At 34.7% G+C, this 14,419-nt stretch overlaps 1 protein-coding gene across 4 annotated transcripts in view; it reads left to right on the top strand.

The window, feature by feature from the left end:
• LOC127867809 (bone morphogenetic protein receptor type-2-like) overlaps positions 1-12,271 on the top strand; it is a 63,484-nt gene extending 51,213 nt beyond the window's left edge. For 2 of the 4 annotated variants that reach the window (XM_052409275.1, XM_052409274.1), the window contains exon 13: positions 1,029-12,271. In XM_052409275.1, the coding sequence (XP_052265235.1) occupies positions 1,029-2,206 (1,178 nt within the window). In that variant the 3' untranslated portion in view covers positions 2,207-12,271. The remainder of the gene's footprint in view (positions 1-1,028) is intronic. The other 2 variants (XR_008043667.1, XR_008043668.1) reach the window with 2 other exon arrangements.
• The last annotated feature ends 2,148 nt before the right edge of the window (positions 12,272-14,419 follow it).

Raw genomic sequence — 14,419 nt, 5'->3', positions numbered from 1 at the left:
AAGTCTCTGTCCCTTAACAGCGAGGATGGGATTATTTAATTTGGTTGGTTTAAGTTCTGCCCGAAATAATTACGGTGTACCCATGGATGACTCATATATGTTTCAATATAAGCCTTGTTCTGGGAAAACAGGGCTAGATGCAAGTGTACATACACACATGCTAATCTGAAACAACATGTATGTACATGCATTATGCTTGGTTTCCCAAAAGTGAGGCTGATTTGTTTCAATATGAAGACTAATTTAAGGGTTGTCTTGCGGCTCATGTTTCAATATAAGGACTAATTTAAGGGTTGTCTTGCGGCTCATGTTTCAATATAAGGACTAATTTAAGGGTTGTCTTGCGGCTCATGTTTCAATATAAGGACTAATTTAAGGGTTGTCATGCGGCTCAATGCCATATTCCACTCAGTGTTTTCACCCACTGGAAAATATCTATGATCTTTTCTCTCATGTGACCTTTTAATGTTGTACCATGTTGTTTTTGTTCATTGATCAACAATAACTGCACTTTGACCACAGCATGGTGTCAGACTCCTGGCGGATGATGTAGAGGGTTCATGGGGGGTGTCTCTGGTAAAAATAATGAATATCAAGAATGAGTTATTCAGATATTTGTGTCCACAAATGAAACACATTTTCATTAATTTAGACAGAAAAGCTTTCCAACAAGCTTTATCTTATGTTTGAACAAAACAGACATTTTGGCTTTGTAAAATGATTAGTAAATACTAATTGGTAAATTCTTTCAAACATCTGTGATAGGCAATGGTCATGTTAAGTGCTTTAATATTGAATTGTTATATGTAAATCAACATTCAAATGACCAGTAATTAAAATTAAAAAAAAAAAGTATATACTGATTCAAAATTAATGTAAAAAAATGTGTATTGTATTATTTAAATCAAACACTGTATTGTCTAATATCCAATTGTGAATAGATCAAATACAAAAACTGTTAGCTTGCCATTTATATGAAGTGTATACACCCAAACTAACAATCTAATTTTACTCTTAAATCATTTAAGGCAACAACTTAATATACAGCAGAGGGGATCCACAGCAGAATTGCCCAACAGACAGTATTTTTGACAATTTTACGGAGAGTCTAGAGTCATCGCTGATGCAACATGATTCACTGAACCAAAACCAGTCTCTAGCAACTACACAAACCCACAATCAAAGGAACCATAACCTGGCACCTACTACTACCGAACTGCGTCGTAAAGTTATCAACAATCCTGAGGAGCTAGGAGTTAACGCTGCCAGAGGCCTAGCAAATGGTGTGAATCATACCAAGGATTCGAGAAATTCTTATATCTCTCGATCAAGTAAGAAGGTCAAGGAGATTGGGTTCTTGGGTCAATTGGCTTTGTTTGGGAGATTGGCCTTTGGCGGGAAATTTGAGGTTAAAAAGCATTCTTCTGATGGAGAGAATGTTTCCTGCATGGAGAATGGAAGGGTAGGTGAAATAGTTGGGCGCCAAAACCCGATTTTTGAGCCCTCGCATGTTTTTGAGACTGAAGTAAGACTGACAGGTTCTGGTGCAGTAGTGCGTCCCGCAGGATATCAAGCAGCGTCGAGTAACTCAAGTGCAATGGACGGGATTCGATTAACGAATCTTGAACATGAGGCACAGCGTAGAAGTGTTGAAGTTGACCCCCATGTGGAAAGCAGTGACCCAGAGCCACAAAGCGATTCGCCACTGATTACCAGACACAGGGTTGCACCTTATTCAAAAAGCACCTCAGACTTGAGTCCTCAGAAATTGAGTCTGAGCTCAAAATTTGAAGATGATATGAAACTTCAAAGGCCGAGTACTCTGTCATTAAGGGGACATAACTATAGTCAGGCCAGCAATGGAAGTCTCACGTCTCTGTCCAAGTTAAAAGGCATTGTGAAACAGAAAGGCATAACAAAAAGGACTTCTTTGAATGGTTACACGATGATAGATAAATCAAGGAGGGAAGGGTTTTCTAAGGACAGTAATAACTCTGTAGAAAAACTTGGCGTTCATGAGCGATCGTCGTCAGGGAAGAATGCTCGGTTTTCTCTCCATGATGACCGACTCATGACAGACAGTTCTAAAAATCTTGGTGGTAAAAACATTGCCAACGATGAAGTCAACTGTAAGCCGAGTGCAAGCTTACAACATTTTAATGTGATTGAGGAGAATACCCAAACCTGGGCTGATTGTGCTAGTTAACAGTTGCCCCTCATCTTTGTTGTGTAAATAGTATGAAGTACCATATGGTTATTTCATATTGCTTTGAGTATTGTTGCACTGCATAATTAAATTGTTGTCAATCATAATAATTATTCATGCTTTAACACTTCTAAAGAAACTCCACACTTTGATTGCACAATTTGTTGGTTTTATTAAGTAGGTAGTACAATTTAAGAAATGTATTATTTTTCAATGTCTGCAATCTCCTGTAAGGTAACATTAGTGTCTTATTTCTAAATATTTACTTGTGATTTTTCTGGAATTTTAAGGTTGATTAACATCAATCCTTTTTTTTTTAATTGACGGATTTTTTAAATTGTATGTTGTTATGTTTGCCGTGGACAGACAGTTATCAAAATCATACCATACTGGTCGTGTACGTAATTCCAGCCACTTTTGGGACTATTTTAACAAAATCTTTTGTTTTACGCAACTGGTTTAAACTAAACTTCACATATATAACCCTGGGTTCAAAACTCACCTAGCATGAAAATTTCAATAGAATTAGATCAGTGTATGTTACTTTTATGAAGAGAAATTAATGACATATAAACTATCAATTTTCGTAGGGCAATTGTACCTAAAAAATCGGCCACTTTTCAGTTTAATTTGCAGGTACAATTACAAAGCAATATCTTTAGACGAATGTCCTCATTTGAAGAGTATTAATAAAGGTTTACACAAACACAATTTATGACTTGAAACTTAAAAAATATGCGACATTATTATACCAGTTACACCACCTACCTATTTTAATAAATATTAACAGGCCTGCACGGTTAATGGGCAACTGCACATTCATAAAAAATATTTATTTTCAATAGTTTTAATCAATTTTTACTAACATAGCTAAGAAAGTATAAACATTATGTTTAAAAAGTTGACTTTAGTGTCGATTTTTAGTAAACGCTTATATTTAATTTTACAAAATGTAAACCATTAATATTCAAATCAAGGGAGGTAATTCAAATATTAAAAGTTTATATTTAGGTCCTGATTTTTATACGCCCGTATAAAATACGGGACGTATTATGTGAAACCCCTTGGCGGGCGGGCGGGCGGGCGGCGGGCGGAAGGCATCACTTTGTCCGGACTCTAATTCAAATTGTATTCATCCGATCTTCACCAAACTTGGTCAGCAGTTGCATCTAGTTGATATCTAGGCCAAGTTCGAATATGGGTCATGCCGGGTCAAAAACTAGGTCATAGGGTCAATAAGTGCATTTTCAAAGGGGCCACTTTGTCCGGACTCTATTTCAAATTGTATTCATCCGATCTTCACCAAACTTGGTCAGCAGTTGCATCTAGTTGATATATAGGCCAAGTTCGAATATGGGTCATGCCGGGTCAAAAACTAGGTCATAGGGTCAATTAGTGCATTTTCAACGGCGCCACTTTGTCCGGACTCTAATTCAAATTGTAGTCATCCGATCTTCACCAAACTTGGTCAGTAGTTGCATCTAGTTGATATCTAGGTCAAGTCCGAATATGGGTCATGCTGGGTCAAAAACTAGGTCAAAGGGTCAATTAGTGCATTTTACTTTGTCCGGACTCTAATTCAAATTGTATAAATCTTATCTTCACCAAACTTGGTCAGTAGTTGCATCTAGTTGATATCTAGGCCAAGTTCGAATATGGGTCATGCCAGGTAAAAAACTAGGTCATAGGGTCAATTAGTCCATTTTCAACAGCGCCACTTTGTCCGGACTCTTATTCAAATTGTATTCATCCGATCTTTACCAAACTTGGTCAGTAGTTGCATCTAGTTGATATCTAGGTCAAGTTCGAATATGGGTCATGTCGGGTCAAGAACTAGGTCATAGGGTCAATTAGTGCATTTTCAACGGCGCCACTTTGTCCGGACTCTAATTCAAATTGTATTCATCCGAAACTTTTAAACAACTTTTTATCCTGCGTCAAAGTGGTATGGGGGTATATTGCTTATTTCCAAAACAAATACATCAATCATCAGTGTATCATCTCCAATGGCACACGAATCGGGCGTATATTGCTCCGTCATGCGGCGCTCTTGTTTTGTTTTAAATGTATGTTTTTATACAATTAATTATAAATACCTTAATGAAAGTTTATCAGATAGAAATAATAATAATTTTATCAAATATATTTGTTTCTTATATGAATATAATTTTTGCAATGGATAATGACGTCACTTTCATGAGAGAAATATCTTGTGTTATGGTTGAGACATTTTAATGCAAACGTTTACAGTGATATGCTTCTATTATTTGCAAAATATTGAGATTAGGGTTGGTTTTCAAGTTGATTGTTCTAAAAATAATCAAAACATGTGTGTTTAGATCATCAAAATGATTAAACACAGGTGGCCGATTTTTTACGTACAGGCCGGAATTACGTACACGACCAGTAAACCTTGCAGCTTGATTTTTTCAAAGGAAAGAAGTCATACAACAAGTACTTGAGATTACTTTTGTTCAAAGACGTAATAATTTTGACGGTTCAGTTTCACGTTCAGTAGTTTCAAGATAACTTGTTTGCATTTATGTAAAAATAGCAAGTGCTCAACACTAGAAAAACATGTGAAAATATTTCAGGTATAGTGTTTTCTTGATCAGAAATAGGGCAACAGTTAAATATCATAGTTGTAATTGCGTTAAGTGGGAAAGCATTGATGCAGTTACCTAGCCATTGTTTGGTAAAAGTACTGATACATATTTTTATCATACCACCGCTTTGATATCTGCCTGATAACGTTGCCTGATATTTTTTTATATCATGGTCAACAGGAAGTTCCTATATCAGTCAATGTTTGAAGTTACGTGTGGTTTGCAATAAAGACAACAATTTCTATCAACATGAATCAGGTTTAACAAAACAAACCATTTGATACCAAGAACGTACATATTTTATTCTAGTTTAAAGTCATAAATCACAAAAACGTTTATTTTTTAAAAATCACCACAGCCCGCACTACAGAAGTTAAATGACGTCACTAATGGGACAATAAATCTTAAATACCGATATAGTCATTGCACTCGCAAATGTTGCACAGAAAGTCAAGACAAATGATTACTGTATGCCTAATCTCAACTATTTAAACAAACGATTAAACACGCTTATGTCAATATTGACACCATCATCAAAATGTCAATTTCAATACACATCTCCAAAATGGCGTCTACAAACTATTCGGTGAAGTGTGTTCTTCGATTAAATTTGTCGCTGCAGTCCATTCCTGATCTCCAATTCAAAACATTTATAATAAAAGGGGGTGTTCTCTTCGTATTCATAGTGAAGACAACTTTTTTTCTCTGTACGTTGTTTAACATAAGCGATTATTCGTTTCGATTTTTCGAACGCCCTTTCTTATATGTATGTCAACGTGTAAAAGCCGGATCAGCAAAATCAGCGGGGATCCGTACATTTTAAATATAAAAAAAATTGATTGTTTTGCAGATTTTTAGGAAATGTGGTATGATAAACAGAAAAACATGTTACTGTCCCATCGTTTTATAATATATCAGGCTCGGCACGAATAAAATAACGGCTCGGCAAGCCTCGCCGTTATATTATTCTAAGCCTCGCCTGATATATTACAAAACGATGGGACAGTAACCTGTTATTCTCTATTTATGCCCCCAAAGAATGGAATTTAATTCAGTGGGAAAGAGTTAATATTTGCATTTATCACATTCAATAAGGCTGACAGGCAACTATCTTTGACAAAGTCGTCCTTCACATCTCCATTGATTTTGGATATTACTGGATTTGTAATTGGAGTTTGATACTTTGTTTTGAACAAGCACATGGTAACCTTGAAGGTCACGGTTATTTTTTTATTTTTTGACATCAATGAGCAAACTACAGCACTTATTGTCACACTTTTTGATCTGTTTAAAAGTGTATGTGGGAATGAATCACCTTAACAAATTTTTCACCTAAACATATTTATATATTAACTATTTGAATGGCCTTCTGTCTGATTGGTTGAATTATAATACTGTCTGTGACAAGGAACCAATGAGATGCCTAATTAATATTGAAATTGATTCATAGCATAGAGTTGCCAGAGTCCGGGAGTTATTTCTCAGTATATCAAGAAAGAGGCAGAGTCTGTTAATGGGTTCCAAAAAGGTCTTGAGTGGTGATTACTATTGTGGCAATAAGTGCATAATGAAAAGAAACTGAGTTTCTATTGGGCCATTGGCTTTTGACATAGTCAAATATATTTGTGCTTGGTTTTCTATTCTAAATAATAACAATTAAATTGATGTGATGAAATTCTTTTCATTGTTTCTTAGAATATGTGTGAGTAATATTTGTGTAATTTTATTGTTATTTATGTGCTTTTATATTTTGTTACTAGTTTTCTCATTGTTTTTTTGTTTACATAGCTTTATGAAAGCACTTGTATTATGTTTTGCTTTGTAGTATTTGTATAAAAGGTTTTTACCATAGCCAAGATTTTGATGCTTTGTATATTTTATTTCATGTTTATGACTTTTACCTGCAATTAAAAAGACAAAAGCTACTGGTATGTTGGTAGCATTCAAATATGAAAGTTGATAGACATGGGAGCTGCACAGGCCAATCTGAGACAACACTTTACGCACAAGCATTATGCCCAGTTTTCTCAGAACGCGACTTATATGTAAGATCACTATGCACATGCAGTAGGCCATAGTTTTATCTAAGTGAGGCTCATGTTTTCTGAGACATGAAGTCACAAGTTTGAACTATTCTGATCATTCAGCATTTAATAGAGTTTGATAAAACATCAACATTATTAGACCTGCTTTCCCGCATATTACAAGGCCATTCATACTAACAAAGTGTGTGTTCTTTTTTCTTTCGAGCATCATTTATATCTGTAGTTAAAAGGAGCTATTATCATTGACCTCATTTCTTATGCACATACTCTATCAATTGATGCTTTAGGAATTTTATTGATGTAATAATAAACACAGATGTGTACACAATTACTCTACACGCGTTATTTTGAGAGGATGCTCTTTTACAGGTGCCTCGTACAAATTTCCACTTGAAAGGGAAAATTATAGGAAGTAGTGGGGATCAATAAAATAGTTGAGTTTTTCTCTAAAGAGTAATTCACAATCTGTCTGTGTGACTAATGACATTTTATTCAGTATGATGTTTTATTATAATACTGATGTTTTTCTGTGCTTTTTAAGTGTGTATAAAGTGTTTCATTACAAACCGTTAAGTAAACAAATTAATCTTTGAAGCTAGAAAAGTTTTGGACACATGTGTATGATGATTTAAAGTTCTTAATTAGTAGTTTGATTTCTATTATCATATTGTAAGGTCTCTCTCCAGAATAGGTGACTAGGCTTCAAGGAATTGGCCTTTTATGGATGTAAAGAGGATTTTTTCATATTAATGATGTATTATAAATATATGTATTGTTTTTGAGAAAATCTCTGTTTTAAAACATGACTGCATAAACAAAGGCTCAATTTGACTTTACTTTTTGTGACATATGGTGACGACTGATTTTAAATACTTGTGCAGGAAATGCATTAACATGTGATATTGTGACAACGCATTTTAAATATTGTTATACTTGTTTAAAATGCTTATTATACGTGAAAGGAAAAAATGGAGGGGGTTTTAGTCTGCAGTAGGTAAAAATAATTGTAAGGGCTGGGAACTGTGGCAAATATTGTGCATCAATTTTGAGTTAGATGAGAGCCCTTTTAATGAAGCTGGGTTGTCCAAATGATTTCTTGGCCTGATTAAAAAACTGGGTTATTTGGGGTTAAAAACTAGGTCAATAGGTCATATTAAACAAAATCATCATGAATACTTTCTTGAATCTAGTAAGAAAGGTCTTTAATTGAATTTAACTTTGCTACACTATACGTATCTAAGTAGTAAAGGGTTAAGGAAAAAAGCTTTTGAAAACTAGAGTTCGAAATTGGCTCATGTGGGGTCAAAACCTTGCTCAAATAAAAGAAAAAGCTTGTGAACATTTTTGAAGGCACATTTGTTTGCACAGTCTTCATAAAACTTGCTCGTAATATTTGTTCTCATGATTCCTCCAATTAGTGAGATCAAAAAACATGGGCGCCATGAGGCAGTGGGGTCATCCATATGCCAAAACCATTTTTACATCTATAGGTAATATTTTTTACCCAATCATTCAGAAACTTGCTCAAAAAAATAAAAAAGTAAGTTGTCAAACTTTTATAAACACTACCTGCTGAGAAAAGTTAAATTCCTTGGGGCTACAGGTGTGCGCCTTAGGGTTGTTACATGACCTATGACCTAGTTTTGTTAAATGATAATTATTTAAACTGCAAATGTACTTTTGTACTGATTTGTAATGACATTTGAATGTTGTTTATGAAGATATGCATCTTTTAAGAAAGTAAAGTTTATGAAAGGGTGACTATGAATCTTAACCTTTTGTTAAAAAAAAATCACATGTGAAAATGAGACAATTTTTTGACAACCTTTTTTTAATGATATTCAAACAAAAACCTGGCATTGTATCATAACATACATTTTATTTCAAGTGTTTTATGTCTATCATTTTAACCATACTGTGTTTGATGTATTCTGATGGTTATTTGTCCTTTGCAATAAGTTGCGTTATTGTGTCAATGTTCAATGGAGGCTTTTCATATTATTATGAAATGTATTGACTAATTTTGTAGTTAATATGTGATCTATGATAATGGTTATTAGATATTGCGCTGTACAATACAGAGAGGATATTTGTTAGACACAATGGAATATCGATTTTATTTCACAAGTGATCATAGGAAATATTTTTTTTTTTTATGATCATGAGTTAATATTGGTGGAATATCGATTTCATTTCACGTGTAATCATAGAAGAAAAAAAAATATGACCAAGAGTGAATTAAAATCGATATTCCATCAAATCCAACAAATTTACTTTTTATTTTATGCGTTTTTTTCACCTTTTATTTACATTGTTAAAGAGTTTAACTGGAGAATTTCGCTGGAATATTGATGTCATTTTGTCAAAAAAATGACATCATTTCACAGTAAAACAGTGAAAAATATCAATAATTTTGTTTGAAACAGTGAAATATCAGTTTTAATTCACTAATATTTCTCTATAAACCACCGGAAAGCATAAAATAAAGATCTATATTTGGACGAGTACTTTGTTTGAAAATTCATATCCCTCATCCAGTATGACTTTAAAAGCTGTGTTCTAGTCCAAATATATATGGTATTGTACTGAAGAAATGTCTTATAAATAATAACTTCCCAAGTCATACAGATTCTAATGCCCGTGAGTATAAGAATGGAGACTAATGGATGGAAGTATAGAACATAGTAGTGCATAGTCAGGATAGGGCTAGCTTTTTTTGGACAACTTCAACTTCAAACTTGTGAGAGGCAGTGCATTATACATGTAGTTGATAGCATTGTAAACATTTAATGATTAATTTAAATATGTGTAAACTTACCACTCATTTTAATTCGAATAATTTTCTCAGTTAAGGATTTTAAAGTTATAAAATAACTTAGTACACTTGTACTCAACTCTTAAAAAAATGGAAATAAGTACTGACTTTTTGGATGCAAAACAGTAATATATTGGACAGTCACATGGTACAAATTATAAATGCCGAATTGATGTATTTATTAGATGAAGAATTATTTGTTTTTTTGAGGATTTTTTTTATTCAACGACATAAAATAATTATCCATGTTAACTGATAAAGTGAATTAATGCTAGAGATGAGTTTAAATTATACAAAAAATTGTTAAGCAATAACTTAATTTCATGAGTAAACTTATGGTATTGTTAAGTTTGCATTTGGTTCTTTGATATTTATTATTGCTTTATACAAAATATCAGAGGACATAATCATGTGATAGTCACGATTGCGACGTCCATGCCAAGACAGGCTATTATACCCTCTATTATTTTTGCTTAATTTTTGAATGCTGCTCGCTTTCCAGCCATATCAGTAAGTTTCATATTAATATTCTCGTGATAACTTGACTTAACTTGCTACCATTTTTCTAAGCGGGAGCTTTAATTTTGTGATCCCGCTTTGAAATTTCGAGTTAAGTCGAGATATAGAGCGAATATTTATACGAAATCAATGCTAATCACTTTCATTCTGATATGGCTGGAATGTGAGCGCCATTAAAAAAATTAATAAAAGTAATAAAGGGTATAAAACTGCAAAAAATAGCTGTCTTGGCATGGATGTCTCAATTGCCATCTTGACTGTCACGTGATTACCCCCGCTGAATATATTGACCCAAGATTTTAGGAAAGCTTGTTTAAAAAAATCAACATTGCTTCATCTGTTGAATTCTTGTTGCTTATTGAGAAATAAATTGCAACAGTAATAACATGGAGTAATGTATGGTGACATTCTTCTGCAAAATAAATACAAATCTTATTATGCCCCCCTTCGAAGAAGAGGGGGGTATATTGCTTTGCTCATGTCGGTCTGTCGGTCGGTCCGTCCACCAGGTGGTTGTCAGACGATAACTCAAGAACGCTTAGGCCTAGGATCATGAAACTTGATAGGTAGATTGATCATGACTAGCAGATGACCCCTATTGATTTTCAGGTCACTAGGTCAAAGGTCAAGGTCACGGTGACCCGAAATAGAAAAATGGTTTCCGGATGATAACTCAAGAACGCTTATGCATAGGATCATGAAACTTGATAGGTACATTGATCATGACTGGCAGATGACCCCTATTGATTTTCAGGTCACTAGGTCAAAGGTCAAGGTCACAGTGACCCGAAATAGTAAAATGGTTTCCTGATGATAACTCAGGAAAGCTTATGGCTAGGATCATGAAACTTCATAGGTACATTGATCATGACTCGCAGATGACCCCTATTGATTTTCAGGTCACTAGGTCAAAGGTCAAGGTCACAGTGACAAAAAACATATTTACAAAATGGCTGTCACTACAACTTAGAGCCCATATGGGGGGCATGCATGTTTTACAAACAGCCTTGTTAAATATTAAACATAAGGAGCATACATACGATACAAACCTATCTTGGGAATACACAATTATTTAAATTAATACCTTAAGCATTGAAAACTTGTATTTGTGGTGTTCAAATGTTCCTTGTTTAAATTTATAAAATATTGTCTGGTTGATGAATGCAAAATATTGTTGCCATAGTAACTATACATTCTTATGTTACTGAATGATTATTGTTAAATGTGTTTTGCAATACTGTGATTTGTGGAAAAATAACGTTATTTGTCTGATAATAATCCATGAAACTTTACGGCGCTATATTTTGTCTTTGAATGGTAAAATTGTGGATAAAAAATAATATTTGAATGTATAATAATCGTTTATGGACAATGAAAATGATTACAAAACAGTTAATTGTTGCTCTAATACAAATAAACCTTTGAAACCATTAAAGGGATCGGGTGTACAATACCCAACTGGGATCGGTTTTAGCAAGTTGTATCATTGTGAAATAATCAGGTGTGTTACCTTAGTTGGGTGATCCAGAATAGCAGAATTTGCTTGTAAAATAAATGAGCCGCGCTCTGAGAAAAGGGGTTTTAATGCATATGCGTAAAGTGTCGTCCCAGATTAGCATGTGCAGTCTGCACAGGCTAATCCGGGACAACACTTTTCGCTTTTAAGATATTTTTCATTAAAAGAAAGTCTCTTCTTAGCAAAAATCTAGTTTAGAGGGAAAGACACTTCACGCACATGCATTAAACCCCTTTTTCACAGAGCACGGCTCATGCATGTCGGTATATCTCATTAAGAAAAATTAAACGTTACACCGCCTATTGTTAGAAGTGATGACAACATTTTAATTAAATACATTTACTTTTAACAGAAAACCTATATAAAGTGACTCAAAAAAGCTTAATTGATATTCATATTATATAGCTTGTTTATTAATGGCACCAATACTTATGAATTGTATATGACTGTAGTCTTTTTTAATTAGTTTAATTTGCTTGAAGCTAACAGTGCTTATTTTTTGTTTGTCTTTAATGATAATGTTAATATGTTTGTGATTAGTATGGCAATAAAATTGCTGCTTTATATCGTATTTTGTTATTTTGTTAGCTCCCCTGAGCCACAAAGGCCGGCTGTGAGCTATTCTGAACCAAGGCTGTCAGGTGTCTGTTGCTGTTTGTAGTGTTTCATAGGTTTCAACAGGTTTTTAAGAATATCTGGTGATCAAGTGAGGTAAAAAAACACTTAATTGTATTTGTCATTGTCATTTAAACCTTTACGACTTAGATATGTGTTTTGACATTTTTGTAGTCCCTTAGACAGTAACATTTAATTAAAGACCTTTCTTAGTAGATCCAAGTTTTAAAGGGCTTCATTTCCAACCAATAGATACTGATGAGCAGCAAACAGCATAAAACCTGAACAGACTGCGAGTAACTCGCAGGTTGTTCTGGTTTTATACTGTTTGCACATAGCCATTTTCACTGTGCTTCTGAGGGGGAAAGGGTTGACAATATCTGGGTCAAGTGATGTTAAGAAACACTCAGGTTACTGAGAAAAATTGTATTAAAACCTTGTTTGCAGTTTCCATGCTAGAAACAGCATTCTTGAAACTGTATTGAAATGTTTATCTGGACAATATCTATGCTAAATATATATCTTAATCAAGTGAGCTAAAACACTTGGTCTCGGGTATTATATTTTAAAAAACAACTAGTAATCAAGCTAGAAGGACTCAAGTCTTGATTAAAATGTGTAACTATGTTAAGCTTGATAATATCTAGGCAAAGTTTGAATAGGGTTCCAGTTGAAAAATGGTTGCACTCTGTTCTAGTGATTTAGTGTTGTAACAAGGAAAACTTTCCCACCCCTGTCGGCCATGTTTTTCAACAGACGAACCCACCACTGGCAGCCATGTTTTTCAACAGACTTTGAACCATGTTTAAAACTTCTATGTATAGAGTATTCACAAGGTTTCACTATAAAGAAAACTTTCCCGTCCATTGGTAGTCATATTTTTCCACAAACTGGAACCATTTCAAACTGAGACGAATTATAAATTATAATTAAAACAAAATTTAATGTTCAGACTAAGTTTCATCATTGCACTAAAAGGTGACTTAGATTATTAACCAGCTTTTTAACCAGGTTTTCCCATGGAAAAAACTGGTTATTAGATTGGCGAATGACGGCGGGCGGGTGGGCGGGCGGGTGGAACAAGCTTGTCCGGGCCATAACTTTGTCGTTCATTGTGAGATGTTAATATCATTCGGCACATTTGTTCACCATCATTAGACGGTGTGTCGCGCGAAAGAATCTATATTGCCAAGATCAAGGTCACGCTTTGAGTTCAAAGGTCAAAAATGGCCATAAATGAGCTTGTGTGGGCCATAACTATGTCATTCATTGGGAGATTTTACAATTGTTTGGCACATTTGTTCACCATAATTGGACGGTGTGTGCGCGATGAATTACATCAATATCTCCAAGGTCAAGGTCGCCGCAACTGAAAAGGATTGATTTTGAAACAAGGTGGGTAACTTTGAACAATTAGTTACAATACACATTTTGAGTTGTCTCCAGTTTATCAGACTTATAAAAAAAATTGAAATCAAGGTCGCCGAGAGTAAAAATAGATTGAATTTTACACAGTTTTTTTACCTCACAAGACCCAGTTTGGAACTATACCAAAATATCTTTGGGACAAAGTTTCAAATATTTGGCAGATTGGTGCGAAAGTGACCTAAATTTAATGTGAACGTTAAGAGGCACAGGTTTCGGATAAGATAAAAATAGCCTCTTAACTCTCTAAGTCCAAAGCTAGATTATGGAGCCCAGATCTAAGCATGTGCAAAGCCAAACTCCCTAAAAATGGTTGATGCCATTCAACATAAGGCACTTAGGATAGCTCTGAGGGCCCTGAGCTGCACACCGCGTGCACTGCTTGAAGAGGAGGCCAGTATTCTACCCTTAGACTTGTGTCGAAATCAGCAGTCCCTTAATTTCCGGGCCAGGGCTAAGTCTCGGCATGGTTCAAATCCTGTTAACAAACTTGTCGGGACTGGCACCTTCATCAAGGGTGTCGCCCTACCATTTGGTGCGAGTATTAGGACCCTTGTTGAAGATGCCGGCCTCAACAAGGTACCTGTAGCAAACCTGAGGCCCTCCAAAGCCCCCCCCTGGACGCTTGGACCCATTGCTGTTGACCTATCACTCTCTAATAAAATAACGAAA

The sequence above is a fragment of the Dreissena polymorpha genome, chromosome 2 (assembly GCF_020536995.1).
Source record: "Dreissena polymorpha isolate Duluth1 chromosome 2, UMN_Dpol_1.0, whole genome shotgun sequence".
In the NCBI taxonomy this organism is placed as follows: domain Eukaryota; kingdom Metazoa; phylum Mollusca; class Bivalvia; order Myida; family Dreissenidae; genus Dreissena; species Dreissena polymorpha.
This window is presented reverse-complemented; position numbering and strand designations above follow the sequence as displayed.